General features: G+C 39.7%; 1 protein-coding gene and 1 long non-coding RNA gene across 11 annotated transcripts in view; one reads left to right on the forward strand and one right to left on the reverse strand.

The window, feature by feature from the left end:
* The window catches only part of PLEKHA5 (pleckstrin homology domain containing A5), a 211,283-nt gene extending 210,307 nt beyond the window's left edge, over window positions 1-976 (forward strand). For all 10 annotated transcript variants that reach the window (XM_088141330.1, XM_088141320.1, XM_088141322.1 and 7 more), the window contains one exon: window positions 300-976. In XM_088141330.1, coding sequence (XP_087997456.1) covers window positions 300-334 — 35 coding nt within the window. In that variant the 3' untranslated portion in view covers window positions 335-976. The remainder of the gene's footprint in view (window positions 1-299) is intronic.
* On the reverse strand, window positions 907-17,843 carry LOC148215976 (uncharacterized). Its single transcript, XR_015796281.1, has 3 exons — window positions 17,696-17,843; window positions 3,822-5,313; window positions 907-2,775 (listed from the first exon to the last, which is right to left on the reverse strand). It is a non-coding gene; the product is annotated as an uncharacterized LOC148215976 (long non-coding RNA).
* Between the last annotated feature and the right edge of the window lie 59 nt (window positions 17,844-17,902).

A 17,902-nucleotide genomic window follows, 5' to 3' on the forward strand; every position in this document is an offset into this window, starting at 1 on the left:
CCTTGATTAAGTATGGAAAATCCCTCTGCTTTCCCTGATCTGTCTGGATCAGTGTTTCTCAACCTTGGGAACTTTAAGATGTGTGGACCTCATCTCCCAGAATTCCCCAGCCAGCCTTGCTGGCTGGGGAATTCTGGGAGATGAGGTCCACACATCTTAAAGTTCCCAAGGTTGAGAAGCACTGGTCTAGATAATCAGAGATTTTAGAAATGTTTCATTTTTGCCTGTCCAGTTTCAAAAAAGAATTTTCCTCTTCCCCTGGATTCTTGGGTGCCAACAGAGACTTCTTTCTCTTTCAGCACTCCTGGCTTCTGCTGAAACCATACATGGCTGACCTACAAAACATACCTGTGGAAAGACAAAGATGCTGTACAGTCACTTTTATGAAATCTATGAAATTCATAGTTCCGATGCTTTTGTCCATAGAGCATCATTTTATCACGTTGTGGAAAACATTTATTCCAAGAGAGCTTTAAATATCCCCACCGTGCCCTCAACAAACTTGAGCTCTTTCCGCTGTCACCAGCCTGCTGCTGTTGCTGCTATGTATCCATTCCATCCATACAACCAAGAGTTCTCCTCCTCCTCCTATGTGCGGCCTACAATCAGAATCTTCCCCTCCTGAAAGGTTTTGAATTTGGAATTATTCAGTTAAATTTGCTTCCTTTGGGGCCAGCCTTATGGATTTCTTTTACTGTCAACACTGAAACACGGTTTCTTTCCAAAGCTGATCATGTCTCATTTTCACTTTTTGATTAATAAACATACCACACTCTATTTAAGATGTGCCATTTTTTTTAAATTATTGCAAAGTTGTGTCCTTTTTCTGTTCTGTAAGTACATCACAGTCAAATTGCAAAGTCAGTTACTGCCATTCTGCTTTCAGCATACTCATGAATGCTAGTGTTTACTTTTTTTTTTTTTGCTTTTTTTTTTGCTTTTTTTATGAAGAGAAATGGATCTGGAGGGACTGGGCTCTTCCTCTGTTGAAATAGGGTGTGTATATCAACAAGCAGGTATATTCAATTTCCAGTTAAGTTTGTGTACAAATGTAATTATGTTCATTGTGTATATATTATACAATGAGCACAACTAATGTAAGTATAAGAAACCACTTATTGTTCAAATGCAAATGTTCATATCTCATTTCTTTTATATCATGTTATAAATAAATGTTGATGTTCTTAAGCTGCTGTGTGGATGCTATGCCTCTCGCAATGAGAATCTTAACAGGAATTGTTTGCTTCTTTTGTTTTTATCCTGCCATAATCTCATGATTCCTGGCCACTACAATGTTACAGTTTTAAAAAATCCCACGGAATTAAACAACACACAATCCAAATTGCAAAAACAAAATCAAAGTAGGAAAGAAAAGTAACAACGAGGTGCAGGTGATGTTCCTGATAAGGTCTTCAGAAAAGTTCTGTTTTTATAACTTTTATAACTTCCAGAAGCAACCAGGGTGGAGGCCACTCTGACCTTAGTGGGAAGCCCATGCCCTTGTGTCTGGGCCTACTGTGGAGCAGCAGCACTGTCTAGTTTTGGTTGCTGTCATCCTGGGAATGTGGGACAAGAAGATGCCCCTCCCCATATGATCTAACAGGATGGGCTGAAACCAATTGGAAGAGGTGGTCCTACGGTCTCCAAGCCATGAAAGGCTTTATAGATTAACGCCACACTTTAAATTGTATGGAATTGAAGTGGTCACCAGTGCAGGGCCTGCAGTATAGGTGTAATATGCTCCCAACGTTGGGAGCCAGTTAAGGCACAGTCAGCTGCATTCTGGACTAACCATAATTACTGGGTTACTGTCACTATGCCCTCCTGTACCAGATAAAGATGGGAGTCCTTGCTGAAACTGTAACTTTATGAAGATGTCCCTCCCAGTTCATAAATTCAGGTGAGTAAATGGTGTAAAATGAAGTTCCAGGCCACAGTTGATTGAAAATAGAATCAGAAGCTCATGTCTTCTAATTAGAAGAAAGGATCCAGTAGAACCATACTTTTTCCTCCTCATGACAGCTTCCATGATTAAAAGTGGAAAATCAGTACTTTAAGAGATTGCTGTAGGTTTGACTGTACCGTTTAAGCAGCTCGTTTACATATGATATATTTTCATTTTAAATTTCACTCTCAGGACTGAGAGTCTATATTCATTGGGATAGTATCTCTGTAGTGTTAAATAAATAAGGTCATGCTTCCTTGGATTAGCAGAGCTATAGTAACCTGATATTATGATTGTCACATAGATTAAAACTGCCAGGCTGACACAACATGTGCACAGAACCCCTGATTGGCCCTGCTCATATGATGTTTAACTAGGTCATAGCAACGAGGATTTCAGTGTACAACAAAAAACCCAAATTTGTGTTAGTTAACCCAGCCAGTTAATCCTGAACGGGCTAGTTTTGGCTTCAAACAAATCTGAGTTTGCTTTGGAATAAACTAACTTCTCCTAATCACCTCCCTCTGTGTTATGTGAACTGTTTACTAAAAGGCTAACTGTCTATTCCAATACGCACGAACAGGATGAAATCCTAAAGATGCCCCCTAAAAATGGGCATGACCAACTCTGATCACATCACTGTGGATTTTTATTTCATTTTTATTTGAGCTTTTAATCTGTCAAATTATGTTTTTAATGAGGACAGAGATGTGGTACTTGGTGGTTGTGGTTGGTTTTTAATAGATAAATACTTCTGAAGCAGCAGAACTAAGCAATTTCAAGTGATTGAAGGATTTCAAGGCAAAAGAATAATTAACCTCAAGGAAAAACTGGAAGAAAACATAAAGAGTCATAAATTACAAACAGAGACCTATTTTTAAAGCAATTAAAATCCCTTACTACTTATCTAGGTAAGAAAACTGGCTGCTGCTATGAGGCTGTCCAAGCACTCTTTTGGCCCGAACAACTGACCAACTATGGCATTCAAATTAAGAAAGTCCTAGCTAGGTTCAGAATACCCTTCTGGAATTGTTTTCCACTGTGTCATTCACCTGATTTACTTTATGTAAGAATCTATGTTTGAATGTGCTTCTTTTCCTGATCTCATTATCTTGTGTATTGTACAATTAATTAAGAAAGAAAAATCTCTGATGGATCAGGCCAAAGGCAAATATAGTTTCATTTAATCCCACCCTAGAGGAGAGAGGATGGTGTGACAGTTAGGATGTCAAATAGGATCAGAGAGATCTTAGTTTAATCTACCCCTTGACTATAAAATTTATTATGTGATTTTGGGTCGGTCACTCCCTCTTTTCACAGCGTCCAAGGACCATTTACATATGACGTGGATAATAAGGTTCTGGTTGACAAAGGAACCACATAAGGGTAAGAAGCAACTCATGAAACACTCTAAAAATGAGCCTTTGCAACTGAGAGGGCAGAACAATTCTCTCATTCTCTGAGGAATCTATAAGCAGGAACAAGTGCATATGGCTAACATTTAGAGCAACAAAGGTTAGATCAAATCTTACACTTATTTTGGAGTTCAGCTCTTAATTCCAATCATTGGTCCTGCTGGTTAGGGTTGATGAAACTTTCATTTGAAAACATCAGGAAAAAAATCTGGACTGGTTTTATGGGGATAAAATGAATAGGTGCACATGCACACAGATCCTTGTAAGTCACCTTGAGGTTTTGGAGAAAAGTTGGGTTATAAATCTAACAAATGAATAAATTACAGTTGGCCACTATGATTGTCCTATCCTCTGTAAACAAAAATGTTGCAAGGCCTATATAATTATACCGTTGTGCAGTTTTATGCAATACAAAAGAATAGCAACATCCTAACATCCAAGCAGAGCTGCAAGATACTTACGTCTTCATTGTGTCGGTCTTTTTTTAAATGTGCTTCACATACATGATTTCAAGCAATCCTGCCAACCAAATCTCAAGGTAGAGCAATACTATCCCATTATTGCAAGGCTGGGAGTATGGGTGACTCTAAATGTCATGATCTGTTCAAGGTCATGGAATGAAATTGTAGCTGGAAAAAAAAAAGGGAAGTCTTCTGGAGATTTTCCATTTCCACCATTAGCCATTGTTCCCCAAGCAGAAAACAGGTCATAATTCATTACTGAATAGGAAAACTGTATTAACATTCAAATTAAAAATTATCATCTCAGCAAGACTGGGGGACACCAGTTCAGTGAATGAGGATTGAATATGAGAGTGGCTATGAAAACGTGATGCTCTAAATGTGTGAAGGTAACCTAAAGTGAAAGAAGAATGGAGTGGAATAGTAACTTGGAGTTTTCCACAGGTACTTCATTGAATTCCAGGAACATGACTGGGTCCATAAAGCAAGACTCAGTTTTGACAATGCTTTTTGGTGGCTCTTGAAGTCTACCCTGATTCACACAACAGTGGGCTTTATTCACTGGGCCTTTTGCTCTTATTTTTTGCCTTATCAAAACTAGCTTCTTTGTTATTTCTAGCCATTTTTTTTAATTTCTCCCCAAAGCAAGCAACAGTAGGCATTGTATAAGTGAAAGCGAGCAGACAGTTCATGCCCTCTGGTGCCTTCCATGCTGTTAATTGCAGGCATGAGCCAACAGGGAATACACAAAAGGCTCAAATTATTATCTTCTTTTCTTTTGAAAATCCAGCCAGTTGACAGGCATATCACAGAAAAACAAAAAGTCTTCCCATAGAAAAATCAAACCCAATTAATACAAATGGAGTTTCATAAAATTAAATTTAGGACAAATAAATCTTCCCCTTTCACCATAAGTAACGTTTATATCTTTTTTGTATTCTTACCTTTCACCTTTTTGTGAGTTGTTCAAATTACAGTAAAACTCTAATTCTTTTAAAGTTATAGTCCCAGAAATAATTTTTAAAAAACACCAAGAGAATTACTTATCTGTTGCAAAGGAAAGTCTCTCTCACATTAAAAAATAGTTACATTCCAAAGTGGGTTAGAAATGCCGGCTGTAGTGTCCATATTTAGGCTGCACCACAGCTGTGAACGAAGGTGGATCCCCCACCTCCCAGCCGCTCGCTCACACGCCATTCACAGAAACTTCTGTTTCTGCAATTAGTTTATGAGGAACAGCCATCCTGGAGATTGAATGGGTTGATTTCTCTCTTCCTCCTTGATCTGGAGCAAGTTGGGCGATCAGTGCTTGCTGCCAGCCACCAATCCAGCTGCAGTGCCATCTCCCCTCTCACAGAGAGATGACTAAGCCGCCATTGTCTCCACCGGAAGCCCTAGGAGAGGCCCTTTGGAGCAGTCGTTGGAAGATAAAATGACTTCTTTAAGTTTACTCCAATCAATGTTTGATGAATTAGGAGCTAAATTCAAGTCCCTTGAAAAAAAAATAGAGGAAAGATTGGATAATATGGTTAATTTTGAAATGGAGGTAGAGGTTGACTTGAATGTTGTCAGGTTCAGCCCAAAGAACTCCACGAGACAGTACAGGTCTAGTTCGATAGCTTTTATTAGCTTCCAACCACAAGACAGAATCCTGCCAGACTGGATCTAAACTTCTCAAGCTAGCAAGCAAAACCCCACGAATTCCTTAGGGTGGTGCCAGTCTCATCTTCTTATCCTTCCCACGCTCCTGCTGGGGGCTAAAGCAATGCTTATCTCCCCGAGCGCGGCCTTCATCGAAGCATTCCATCACAAATGTGGATTTGGAGTTCAAAAAAATGCTGGATTATGAAGGTGATATGAACAAAGATGTTGTGGGTATGAAAATGGATTTAAAAAATGCCAAAGGATAAGAGTGATATGCGAAAGGATACCAAAAGGGATTTACAGATGAAACCAACTGATGTCACCATTATTAAAGGGGACATACAAATAATGGAAAAGAAGAGTGACTTGGAAAAACTTTTTTATCTTGGATTTGCAAAAGGAATGTGTTGAATCGGTAAGGCTATTCCTGGGAAAAGACAAAGAGAAGTTTCTGAAAGAAGACAAGGAGAGAATGACAGGGAATCAACTTGTGGGACACTTATCTAAAAGGACTAAAGATTAAGCTCTTTAAAAGTAAACAGAAGGTTTACAAAGTGAACTTATTTGATTATGGTTAATATATATGTTGAGTTTTTTGGTAATTATTAATTGGATCTTTTTCTGACCAGATTTTAAGGATCTGGGTAGAAAGGGGGACAGATTTCATTGGCTTTTTTTTTTGAGAAAATAAGTTGGATTATAAAATAGATTTATTTTTGACTAAGGTTAAAACATATTTGTTATTAAATTTATGGAATTTTTGTTCTTATGTATGATAACTGCAGTAAAGTTGTTTTTTTTTTTTTTTAATGTACAAAGGTGGAAGGATATGACATTACCTTCAATGGAAGAATGGATGGTGAAGCTGGTAGAGTTGGCTGAGATGGTGAAATTGATGGCTTTGAGAAAAGTATTGTGTAATTTTAATGTTCATTGGAAACTTTTTTTGGACTTTCTTCAGGAAACAGGAAAAAATGAAATTATATTGTATGGATTTGATTATTAGAAATAATATGGGTTTATAGTAATAATGAAAGTTATGTTGTAAACTTAGAGCAAGAGATTGATGTATACTGTTATATCTGTTGTGAGGAGGGTCAGAAGTCAATTCTTCTTCGTTTTATCTTTTTCCTTCTTTGTTTTTTGCACTTTTGACCTCGGTCATTCTTTTTTCTAATTTTCCTTTCTTTTTTCTTATTTCTTCCTGTAATATTAGTTTTCGTTAGTTTGTACTGTTTCCATTTTAAAATTTAATAAAGTTCTTTTAAAAAAAACTAGCTTCTTTGCTGAACATTTACAACTGTTAAGCTCAGACTTCGCAGAGCAAGTGCTTAAAACAGTTGACTTGTGAAACCAAAGTTTCTGGCTGTTCTTACATGACATGGCTGATTGCTGTACACGCAAGGAGAAAGGGACCCCCCCCCCCTCCAAGAGAGGCCCATTGGGATAGCAGGACACACACTGTACAGATGTTCATGCTGTTCAAAATCAATTACATCTCCTTCCATCTGGAGCTATTGTTCTGAAAGGGCTGGGAAGCGCCTTCCTTTCATATCCCTCACGCAAGCAAACCCATTTAGAGATGGGAAAAAAATTACTTTCATTATGCACCCTGGGATTATTCCACAATAGTGCTGCTTCATTTACAGGACGCACAAAGCCGCATTGTATGTTCTTATTAATAAGCAGAAAATCATTCTCAAATTTAATCATTATTTGACCATCTGATAATACAGACTCAGCTTTGTGTTTACCACCAAATCTTGATGGCAGTATAAGTTATTTCACTAGTTCCTGGGGGAAAAAAAGGGGGGGGTCCACTTGTAATTTATTTATTTGATTTATTTATATCTGGCCTTTCCTTCAGGAGTTCAAGGTGGTATACGTTCATAGCAGTCATTCTCCAGTTGTCCCCCCACCCCCACTTCCAGGCCAGCACTGCAAAGTAGAAACTGTGATTAACTCAAAGTCTCTTTGGCATGAAGATGGACTTGATCAACCCACCAGATACCCAGGACAACTTGGCATCAGGATGACTGGAGTCCCAGCCATCATGACAGCTGCTCAGAAATGGAACCTGTTGATCATCCCCCTCTTGGCTTTCCATAGCCTTGAATTCCTTAGCAAAAAGTTAGGAGGATAAAATTATAAAAAATAGACCTTTTTCGTCTGATAGCTTTGGCAGATCAGTATTAGATTATTAACATCCGCAGCATGGTATAAAAGAGCCCAACTGTTTAATTTTCCAACTTCTTCTGTTTAACCCGTCCTGCTGCTTACTAATAGTAGCTATGGTTTTATTATTTCGACACTCCAATAGGATCAGGAGAATGCAGCTGTAGAGAACATTTTTATGTTCTGAATATTTCTATGTTCTATCAGACGCTGGTAGGAAATGGGGTGGGGGGACCTCAAATGGTCGCTGCACTACAGTCTCCAGCATGATTTACCAGCAGCCATGAGATCTGTAGTTCCACAATGCCTGGAGCATCTTAAGTTCCCCATCAGAGCCCTAGAAGGCCCATTCCATGATTTCCTAGTCATAATTGGTTTCCAGTGAGTGGCTTGTACTCCAGCTCTCTCCATGGGGACATGGCTTTGCCGCATTTCAAATTGGTAAAAGTGGGGGTGATTTAAAGTAAAAAGGTCAGGCTAGGGACAAAGCAAGTGTGGTATTATATTAAAACAATAGCAAATGAGCAGGACTGGGGCCATGGCAGAGATAGGAGAGGGTTTCACCTTTGCCCTTGCCACAAGCCCAGTCCAAACTGAGTGCTGCTTTTGTTATCTGTCCCCTTTCCTCCCCTTCCCAGATGTTTCAGGAAGTGACACTTCTGTTTGCATTTGAAACAAAGGGTTAATGCTCTCCAGTATTTAGTTCTGTCAGCCCCACCCCAAGCATTTTTTTTTTTAATCTAAAGTCTTAGCTACAAGGATGAAGACCACTTTACCCTAGACTAGGATACTGAGCAACCCAGTAAGAAAAATGCATTGCTAAATGAATCTGGGTTACAACAATTTTATATTCCTATACCTTTTCCCTGTTACATTTTGTTACATTTTTATAAAAAAGCCTCATTTTACTCATGAGATGCCTGCACTACACTTCTCCCTAGTCCAGAAGTTAAAGTAGTACTTATCTTTTGCCCTGTCTGCAACTGCTGCAAAAATCCTTAATGCCAGCAGTTTCCAACATGGGACAGATGAAAACCAGAGAAAAAACTAACAGCATAGTAACTATCACAGAATCACACCTAACCAGATCTGCTATTTTTGTAAGGACGTTACAAAGAATTCACTGTGATCTCACATCTGATCTTATATTATGCTGCACAGAAGTTGGTAACGCTCTGTTAACGATTGAATGTCGGACAAGAAAAGGGAGACACAGAAATTGTCCGGATGATAAAACGGGTGAGATAAGTTTACTCCACGTATCCCTGTGACACTAACCATCAGTTCAGGTAGACACCTGACCTGCAAGCACCTGAACCTCATAAGGAACTTCATAAGGTTTTAAGAACCTCTTAAGGAATCTTAGCAAGGCAGAGAGCAGGTATGAAAAAGAGAAGGCTTGGGCAATAACTAAGCAATTCCAAAGGAGTAAAACAGTTGTTCTGCGCTAATACTCCTCCAAACCCAAGATTTTGATTGGAACCTAGATTTAGATTGGGTGTGAAGTCAACATCAAGTTCAACATGCTGCCTGCTATGCCACTCAATGGAATGTTTTATGACTTGGTGCAGTACATTGAGAGCAGGAAACTATGACATACTTAACAAACTGAGATATAAAAACTTGGGGCTTCAATTGTGCAAACCAGGTCATTGCCTGACTCACCTGGGAAGGATTCATAGAATGGAATGGACATTTAATCTATCCGAGGCTTCACTTCATGCAGAAGTTGGTGACCTTTTCAGATGCCAGAACCCCTGATGCAATTTCAGTGTCTCCTAGAAACTTTGTTCCCCACCAAGTTTAGAAGACTGAGACAGACACATAGGTCGGAATTCTATGCGGGTGCAGGACTGGGCTATGAAACGGAGTAAGATTTTTTGTCTGTTGGGAACAAATCCTTAGATTAAGACAGAGCACGGAGGAGAAAGGAGCGTTCGCCTCCCTCCCACAGAAGAGAAATAGAGATGATCTCGGACTGTTTGTCAGCCTTGCTCTCGCAAAGCCCAAAATGTAGCCTTCCTCACCAAGCTGACTGAATTTCCTCTGTACAGAAATATTGGGAGGAAAAGCAGCATTCAGGGTTGGAAAATCCAGGCTTTCTAAATGATTTCTCCAGAAAGTCATAGCTCTGGCCTGTGGAAACCCAGGAAAAAAAAAAGGGGGGGGCAGACTTGTTTAAATTACGGCTTGTTGCTGTCACCCAGAAGTAATCCCATCTGAGCTCATTTCCAGTTTGTGCACCAAGTGGATTAAGGGGTTAGAAGCAAAGGCTGGAAAAACTCTGGAAGGATGGGTGGGGGAGCCGAGGGGAAGCTGAGGGGCCCTTAGCAATGAGTTTTTTTTTAAAAAAAAAAAACTGCAGCTGCTGCTTTCCAGCAGTTTGCCCCCTCCCCCAACAGCTTTTGTTCTCCTGCTGTTTACGATTGTCCCCCAGAGTTTGAGAAGCGAAAGCCGGCATGCCTTGATGGCATCTTGCATACGAATGCAGATGGGCTCCCAGGAGGGGCTCTGAGCAGAAGCCTTGGGAAAAGGCACAATAGAATGGGGGGGGGGGGCAGGAGCATCAGGAGCTGAGGAAGGAGTTGTCACTGATCCCACATCATCCCCAGCAGAGAGGGACTTCTGGTGCTCGCTGACAACCTCCAGGAGCTGCAGGGGACCCAGGAAGAGAAGCAGTTGTTATCTTGAGGCCCAATCTACCCTAACTTTCCCTGGCGTTTAGGTCCATTGCCCTAGCAGCCTGCTAACAGAAGACGCTTCACGTTTTTGTGGCCCAGACCAGAAATGGATTTTGCAGGTTCTCTCCCTAAGTGCCTCCTTCTGATGACCAGCTCCTGGCAGCAGCAAAAATTGGACAAGCTGGGCAAAATCTTTCTTTCGTGCTCCCAGATATGGTATCCGTGTGCCACTATGACAATAGACTTTTTTCTTTGGCTACCAGCCCCCCTTCCCCTCCCTAATATTTCCATAGGAAAGCATCTGGTATTATCTTTATTTCCAAGAATTCCTCTGGATTCCACAAGGGCCCCACAAGCAAACTTAGAAAATAAAAAGAGCAATTTGCTGCAGCCTCGTCCTTTATCTGAAAGTCTCCCCAACTGTTCCTGCCTCAAAATAAAAATAAGTTGGAGATCTGAGAGGGAGGGAGATGGAAAAGACTGTGGGTAATTTCCAGTTTACTTTCCACCCAGCATACTCCCAGTCAATCCCGTTGTCTCGATCAGAGCAAGCACACACACCACTCAGTCCAGCTTGATATATGTATCAGATGTGTTCAGTAAATGCATATTAAACAGTAGCAACCATTGAAACACATTTAACTGGCAAAATGGGTTTAAAAAACAAGCAAAAGAAGGAACAGCAACAGAAAGACATGAACGATAGGAGAGAATTTACACTGTCTATATAGTTATATATTTATGTCAAAGGACATAAAACTTTCCATAAAACTAAAAACAATCCTGGGGAGCCATTAACATGAATAGCCCAAAAGGGAGCAGCCTTTGGTTATTCCAGTTTTAACCCTTTTATGTACATAACAGCAGCAAGATAGAGATGGAAAGTAGGACACCTGGTGATCCCTCCTGTATTCTGTACCAGGGAGGAAACAATTTGATGGACAGGAATGATGTATTCCACCCTAAGCACCTTTTTCCATTGGACTTCTGGAAAATAGGCAGCCATTTTGTAAGAGTGTTTACCATGTGCTTCCTGGTCCCAAATAGCTGGGAAAGTCTACTCAACGCTTAGCTATTGAAACTGCTTACTGACACCTTCTGGGGAAGAAATGGTGGATTGAAGACGGCTCCACCAAAACCAATTTATTTGGCTTTCGTTTAGCATAATGTGTGAAGCCAGCCATTATGGTTTGCAAGTTATGTCTTAGAACTGTAGGCGATCCAATGTGGCTTGCACAGCAAACTGTATTTTTCTTTAAAAAAAAAGCTTAGCAATATACGTGACCCCCCAGCTACTAAATCTCCTATGCTTCATTCATCTGTAGAGAGTTAATTTTTGCACCACTTGGAAGAAGAATGCAGCAATACCCCACGCTGATCGATATGAGTGAGAAAATATATTTCTGCTATGAAATGTTTATCACCAAGGGCATAAGAAAGGCCCTGTAAGGTCAGATGCAAGATAAAACCTATCTTGTCCAGCCTATGAGAAACCCAGATTTCAGAACAAGTGAGCAACGTCTTTTTCAGGCAGCTGTTCTCCAACTACTATTATTCTGAGTCATCCTGTCCTTGATCCTGAGTAGGCAGCTGTCCTGACAAGTAGCGATTAATAGATTTATCCTGTATTAACTTGTCTTCTTTTTAAAGACGCCTAAATTGGTGGCCACTGCCACATCTTGTCACAGCAAATTCCATGTATCAACTGCACATTTCTCTTCCAAGGCAAACCAGTCAGGGACAGCTCTCCATAGACGTTGCTGTTAAATTTTAGAAGCAGAAATGTGGGTTTCTACTTTTATTTAAAAGGGAACATGAATTTGTTTCTAGAACTGCAGCTGCAAAGTTTCAGTCAACCTAAAGTGGGAAAAGTCAGTTGTTTAAGGATGGGTCTAGATCAGTGTTTCTGAACCTTGGCAACCTGAAGACGTGTGGACTTCAACTCCCAGATTCCCCAGCCAGCCTTGCTGGCTGGGGAATTCTGGGAGTTGAAATCCACACATCTTCAAGCTGCCAAGGTTCAGAAACACTGCTTTAGAGGGGCAGTAATGTGTAGACTCGGGTATAGGTATGTATAGGTTTCTTCCTCTATAATTGGAAAAGAGTCTGTCATCTGGTCTCACCCACCTTGTAGATTTCTATGCCGATGATGTGATTCCGATGGTATGTTTCAAAGTGCTTCAAAACACCCATCATTATTCATATGGATGGGTATGAAAAAGAGAGAGAATTTAAGACTTGCCTTCACCTACAGTTAACCAAGCGAAGCGCAATCAGTTCCAAATGTCCTCTTAGTAAACAGCTTGGTTTAGGATAAAGGCTTAAACTACTTCAATTCTGATTTTCAGCTGAATTTTTACAGTGGGAGTTGCAGGCATACAAAAGTTTGCAAATTATTCAGATAACGTACATGAAGGTTAGGTTTACGTTGACGTCAGTGGGGCTACTCATGAAGAAATATGAATCTTTAAGCTAATAGAAACTCCAGCATTGTTGATCCAAAGATTATTTGGATAAATAAAATTATTTTATTATTAGGATTCTTTTTATATTTGAATGAATTTTATCTCTGCTGTAAACCGCCTGGAATCGTTTCAACAAGATGGGCAGTGACAAATTTGAGACAGAAAGATATAGATATAGATATAAAAATATAGATAAAGATATCTTCCCAGAGGTTAGAAAGATCTTTAGAGGACTATCATTTTCACAGTTGTTGAGTACAGATGGCTAAATGCACCCCTGGAATAGCATTTTCCTGAAGATTCCAACAGCTCTTACCACAGATTACCACACCACACCATAGTCATGTCATTACCATACCATACCATACCATACCATACCATACCATACCATACCATACCATACCATACCATACCATAGATTCCAACAGCTCTTACCTTTAAATGGGCCTTGAAGACCAGCTCTGTGATAGCTGGGATGTGTATCCACCTGGATTGAATTATATTGGGTTTCTTATGATGTAAGTTTGTCCTTCCTGTTATAATAATCTTTGTTTCTGGTCTAATGTACTGTGATTTTGTTTTTAATTTGTAAGTCGTCTAGAGTAGTTGTTGACTTGGGTAGCTTTAGAAATCTAAATTATAAATAAATAAACAAGCCTCTCTGTTTGTTTGCTGTGTTTTGTCCTGGCTTCTTCCCATCTTCTCATATGCATCTTACTAATTTGAACTTCTGGGATACCCAATTTTTTTTTTTGGAGCTAGATTTCACTGAAGCATGGTCAAATATCTGCCACCTTGATCTATTTCTAATAATCAATTGCAGGTCTTAATAAATTGTCCTATAATTACTCTGATCACACCCATCAACTTATCTGTTCTCTTCTGCTCCTTCTACTTCTCTCATCCTTGCCAAGCATAGTGATTTGTTCTAGTCCATCAACTGTTGCATCACATATCCAAATTATTTGAGTTTCTGCTTTGTGACCATCACTTGAAGAGAGCAATCAGTTTTCACTTAGTCCAAGAGCGACTGATTGGTCCTTCCTATAGTCCATGAAACTTAGTAACTTATCACTAGTTTCCTAATTCAAAAGCATCTATCTTCTTTCTTTCAGTCTTCCTCAATGTCCAGCTTTCACAGCCATATTTCACCAATGGAAGGACCATTCTGATTTTTGTTATCAGAGAACTATCTTTATCCTTCATTATCTTCTCTAAGTTTGTCACTGCTTTCCTCCCTAAGGTTAACCTCCTTTTTTCTTCTTCACCCATCATCCCCCTTTATTTATTAAGTCTAAGAAAATCAAAAATGTCTACTTCCTTTACTTCTTTGACTTTGTAACATCTGACATTAGACCTTTTTTTTTCATTTTTCATTTTTACTTTCTCAGTGAAACCTTTTAAGACTTTTGTTTCAGTTAAAAAAGTAGTACCATCAGCATATTTCAGTTAGTGTTCCACCCTCCAGTTCTTCAATGTCCTCTCTTCCAGTCCTACCATTCTTATATTTACCAAAAAGAGATACATGGACAATATACACTCTTATCTCCCTCCCTTTCTTTTTCTGCTGTTTCTCCCATCTCAGCTCCTATAGTAGCTTCTTATTCATTACCAAGAAAACTCAAAAGAATATGTCAGACATATTGATTATATGTTCCATCTTCTGACATGTTCTATCCCAGAAGATCTATCTATACTGCTTTCAACTGTGGCAACTCTAAGATGTGTGGACTGGGGAATTCTGGGAGTTGAAGTCCACACATCTTAGAGATGCCAAGGTTGAGAAACACCAATCCATACAATCAAAGCCTTACTGCAGCCGGTAAAGATAAGATAAACCTCTTACTCTCTCCATCACCCACTTCTGTTTGAATTGCCATTTTATTATTTTATTATTTTTTATCAGTTTCTGTACTGTGGTTTTGTATGAATTTTCTGTAAGCTGCCCAGGCACTTTGGTTGGCCATACCAATGCTTTAAATAAATCAACACACCGATAGCTAAATCCATTCTCATTAAGCTAGCCATCTGAACTTATATCTCTCTGCCTCTTCTAAAACCTCTGTTCATTTGGCATTTCTCTGCCCTTGCCTGGCTCTATTCTTCTTTGTAAGACCTTAAGCAAAATTTACACAAAGAATTAGCAAAATAATTTGATCATTCGCACATTCTCCTACATTTCTTTTTCTAGTATTTGCATATAAGCTGAACTTTTCCAGTCTCTAGTGCACAGCCTTGTTCCATATATGTTGACAGACAGCTGTTAGCACTTTAACTGCCTCTTCCTCTTCAGGTTTAAACACTTCAGTGGATATCTATGCCTGGTTTTTCCTTCTTGACATGTAGCATACCATCTCTTATATCTCACTTTCAAGAGGAATCAATTTTTTAATATGTTCCCTGCAAATGTTTCTGTCAATCAGTAATTTTGTTTGTAACAAGTTTCAGCATAGTCTTTTACCTCCTTTATCTCTATTATTTTTCAGTGATTACTCCAGTAATTGTCCTATGATTTCAGCTATCTTCTTAAAAATATTTCTCCTTTTCCTCTATTTTCTCTTTTTGATACCAAGATTGAGATGTTATTTATTTGTCCTACTTGAAACTCTGAGTTCAGTCACTCTTTGCAGTTGTTGTTAGAGTCCTTGTGAGTTAATTCTGACTCTTGCTGACTACACAGACATGTCGCTGCAGTTTTCTTGTTAACATTTTCAGAAGTGTTTTGCCACTGCCTCCTTCCTAGGTCTGAGAGACAGTGACTGGCCCAAAGTCACCCAGTGGGCTTCTATGGGTGAACCAGAACCTAGGTCTCCCCACTTCTTTTTCAACAGCTTAACTTCTGTACTACACTGGCTCTCCAGCCTGGTGATAGTCACATGTTCCAGATGATGATAATGGAAGGATCAGAAATGGGTTTTGGGGGAAAATTGTGTAATATTCTGAATTAATGTAATCCAGTAGAAAAAGATATTCTGTTAAGTAACATGAATGGATGGGTGGAAAAGAGATGAAAGAGTAAAAAATGTGAATTGGCCATTTGGAGACCCAGTAATGAGTGAAAATGGTAATTGAAGAATGTATCTGCTTAGAAGATCTGATTGTCTTAAGTACATCATTTATGCATACATTTATCCAAATGTACTCAAGGAATGAGCATGAATCTAAAAGTGTGATTGATTTGATTGTTTATGATGAAGTTATTGGACAAAGAATAGAATATGGGACAAACTATTTTTTGCTAGGGATGGAAGTGTGATCATACCTCGCTGCCAGCTCCATGAAACCTCCTTAACACAAACATGTATTTTTCTGGGATCATGTAGCTCCCTTGCAGGCCCAACAAAAAGTGCAGGTGCTTTAACACATATAACAAATGCGCCCCTGGGAGGTCCAAAGCATCTTTCCTGCATGCCTGGTCAAGGACATATTTAGCAATGTTGGTTTCATTGCCTCTCTGTTCTTTCATCTAGCCTCACACTGAATTCAAAATGGCCCATTCTGGTCTAAGTTCATATGCGCTCAACACTTAAAGTCCAGTACTGTACACTACATTTTTGCCTTGATAATTTCACGTTTTCCTTGCTTCATGTTTCTCCCATTTCATGTCCTAATTACATGCATCCTTGAAAAACAGGGAGTTCTTTTTTGGCTACCAGCTCCATTAGTGGCCAGACTTCCTTGTGGGTTCGGTCTGGCCATATAATCCCTTTCAGTTCTTCTTACAAAAGTTTCAGATTCTTCTCCAGTAAATAGAGGAATGCCTTCTGACCTGACATTCAGATCACGTGCCTCCCAAAGTTGTCTAAATACTTCAGGCCGTATTCATACGGTTTTGCTGGAAACAAACAAGGTGAGAATAGAAGTCTGGTACAGAATCAGAAAGTTGGGGAAACTGGCTTTAGGATGGTATGAGCTTTCAAGAAGCCTTGGATTTCAAGCATCCGCACAATGTCTTCTTCTCCAGAGAGAAGATTATGTGATTTGCTGCAGATTATGTGATTTGCAAAGCCATTATCTAGACCAGTGTTTCTCAACCTTGGCAATCTAGATCGGTGTTCCTCAACCTTAGCAACTTTAAGATAGGTGGACTTCAACTCATGGCTGGCTGTGGAATTCTGGGAGTTGAAGTCCACCTATCTTAAAGTTGCTAAGGTTGAGGAACACTGATCTAGATGGTAATGGATATGGGAAAGCTGCTGAGAAATTTCGGTGAACTGATGGGACCAGACCACCCTCTTCCAGTTCGCAGCCTCCTAGAGCTGGAACTACAATTCCCACATGCTGGCTGAGAGTGCTGGGCATTATATTTGAACTTTCATCTTGCTTTTAGTGGAAGCCTAGTCTCCAACCATAGTAGTCTCTCCTGTGCTGACAAGGATTGTAGTCTAGTGCAGGGAAGGTGAGCAAGAAGCCAGTCAATTATATTATATTGGGTCTGGTTAACCAAATAAGAGGAAGCTCAATGTGAATGGCATGGATTTCTTTTGTGAATCCCACCATTGTGGTGCTTAGCCCACCATACATAGTACTGCTGTGTCTTATTATTACTAGTATGATGATGATTTATTCTGTTTGTATGGCCGCCCATCTCATCTAAGCGACTCTGGGCAGCTCACGATAGGTAAAAACAATCCAATAAAAACAAATTAAAAAACTATGTGCTAACATATAAAACTATCCATAACCAATTTAAAAAACAGAAAATCATGACCAGCGGCAAAATTCATCCTACATCGGCTCAACACAGTATAATATATATAAATATATATATATTTATGTATGTATGTATGTATGTTAGTTATACGCAACATTGTATAACATAGACTGCAAATTCAGCCAACTATTGCTTATTCAATGATTAGCACAAGTTTAGGACTGCCCTTCACCTGGTCTTACAGGCCCACCTTACCGAGCTGTTGTCTGCAAGGATGACTTGGAATAATTCCCGTGAAGGGCTTCGCCTGTCCCCAAGTTCCCACGGAGAAAAACTTGCCGTTTAGGCGACGGGGCTGCCAGCATAGATGTACGCATGCGTTCCCTGCCACAGCTCCGCGAGCCCTTCTAACCCTTTTGTCAGCAGGCGGCCCCCGTACCGCGCCACAGCGCCGCTGCCCCC

This window comes from Python bivittatus, unplaced genomic scaffold (assembly GCF_059951505.1).
Source record: "Python bivittatus isolate LINGU-HERP-01145 unplaced genomic scaffold, Pbiv_v1 ctg000330_np1212, whole genome shotgun sequence".
Taxonomy (NCBI): domain Eukaryota; kingdom Metazoa; phylum Chordata; class Lepidosauria; order Squamata; family Pythonidae; genus Python; species Python bivittatus.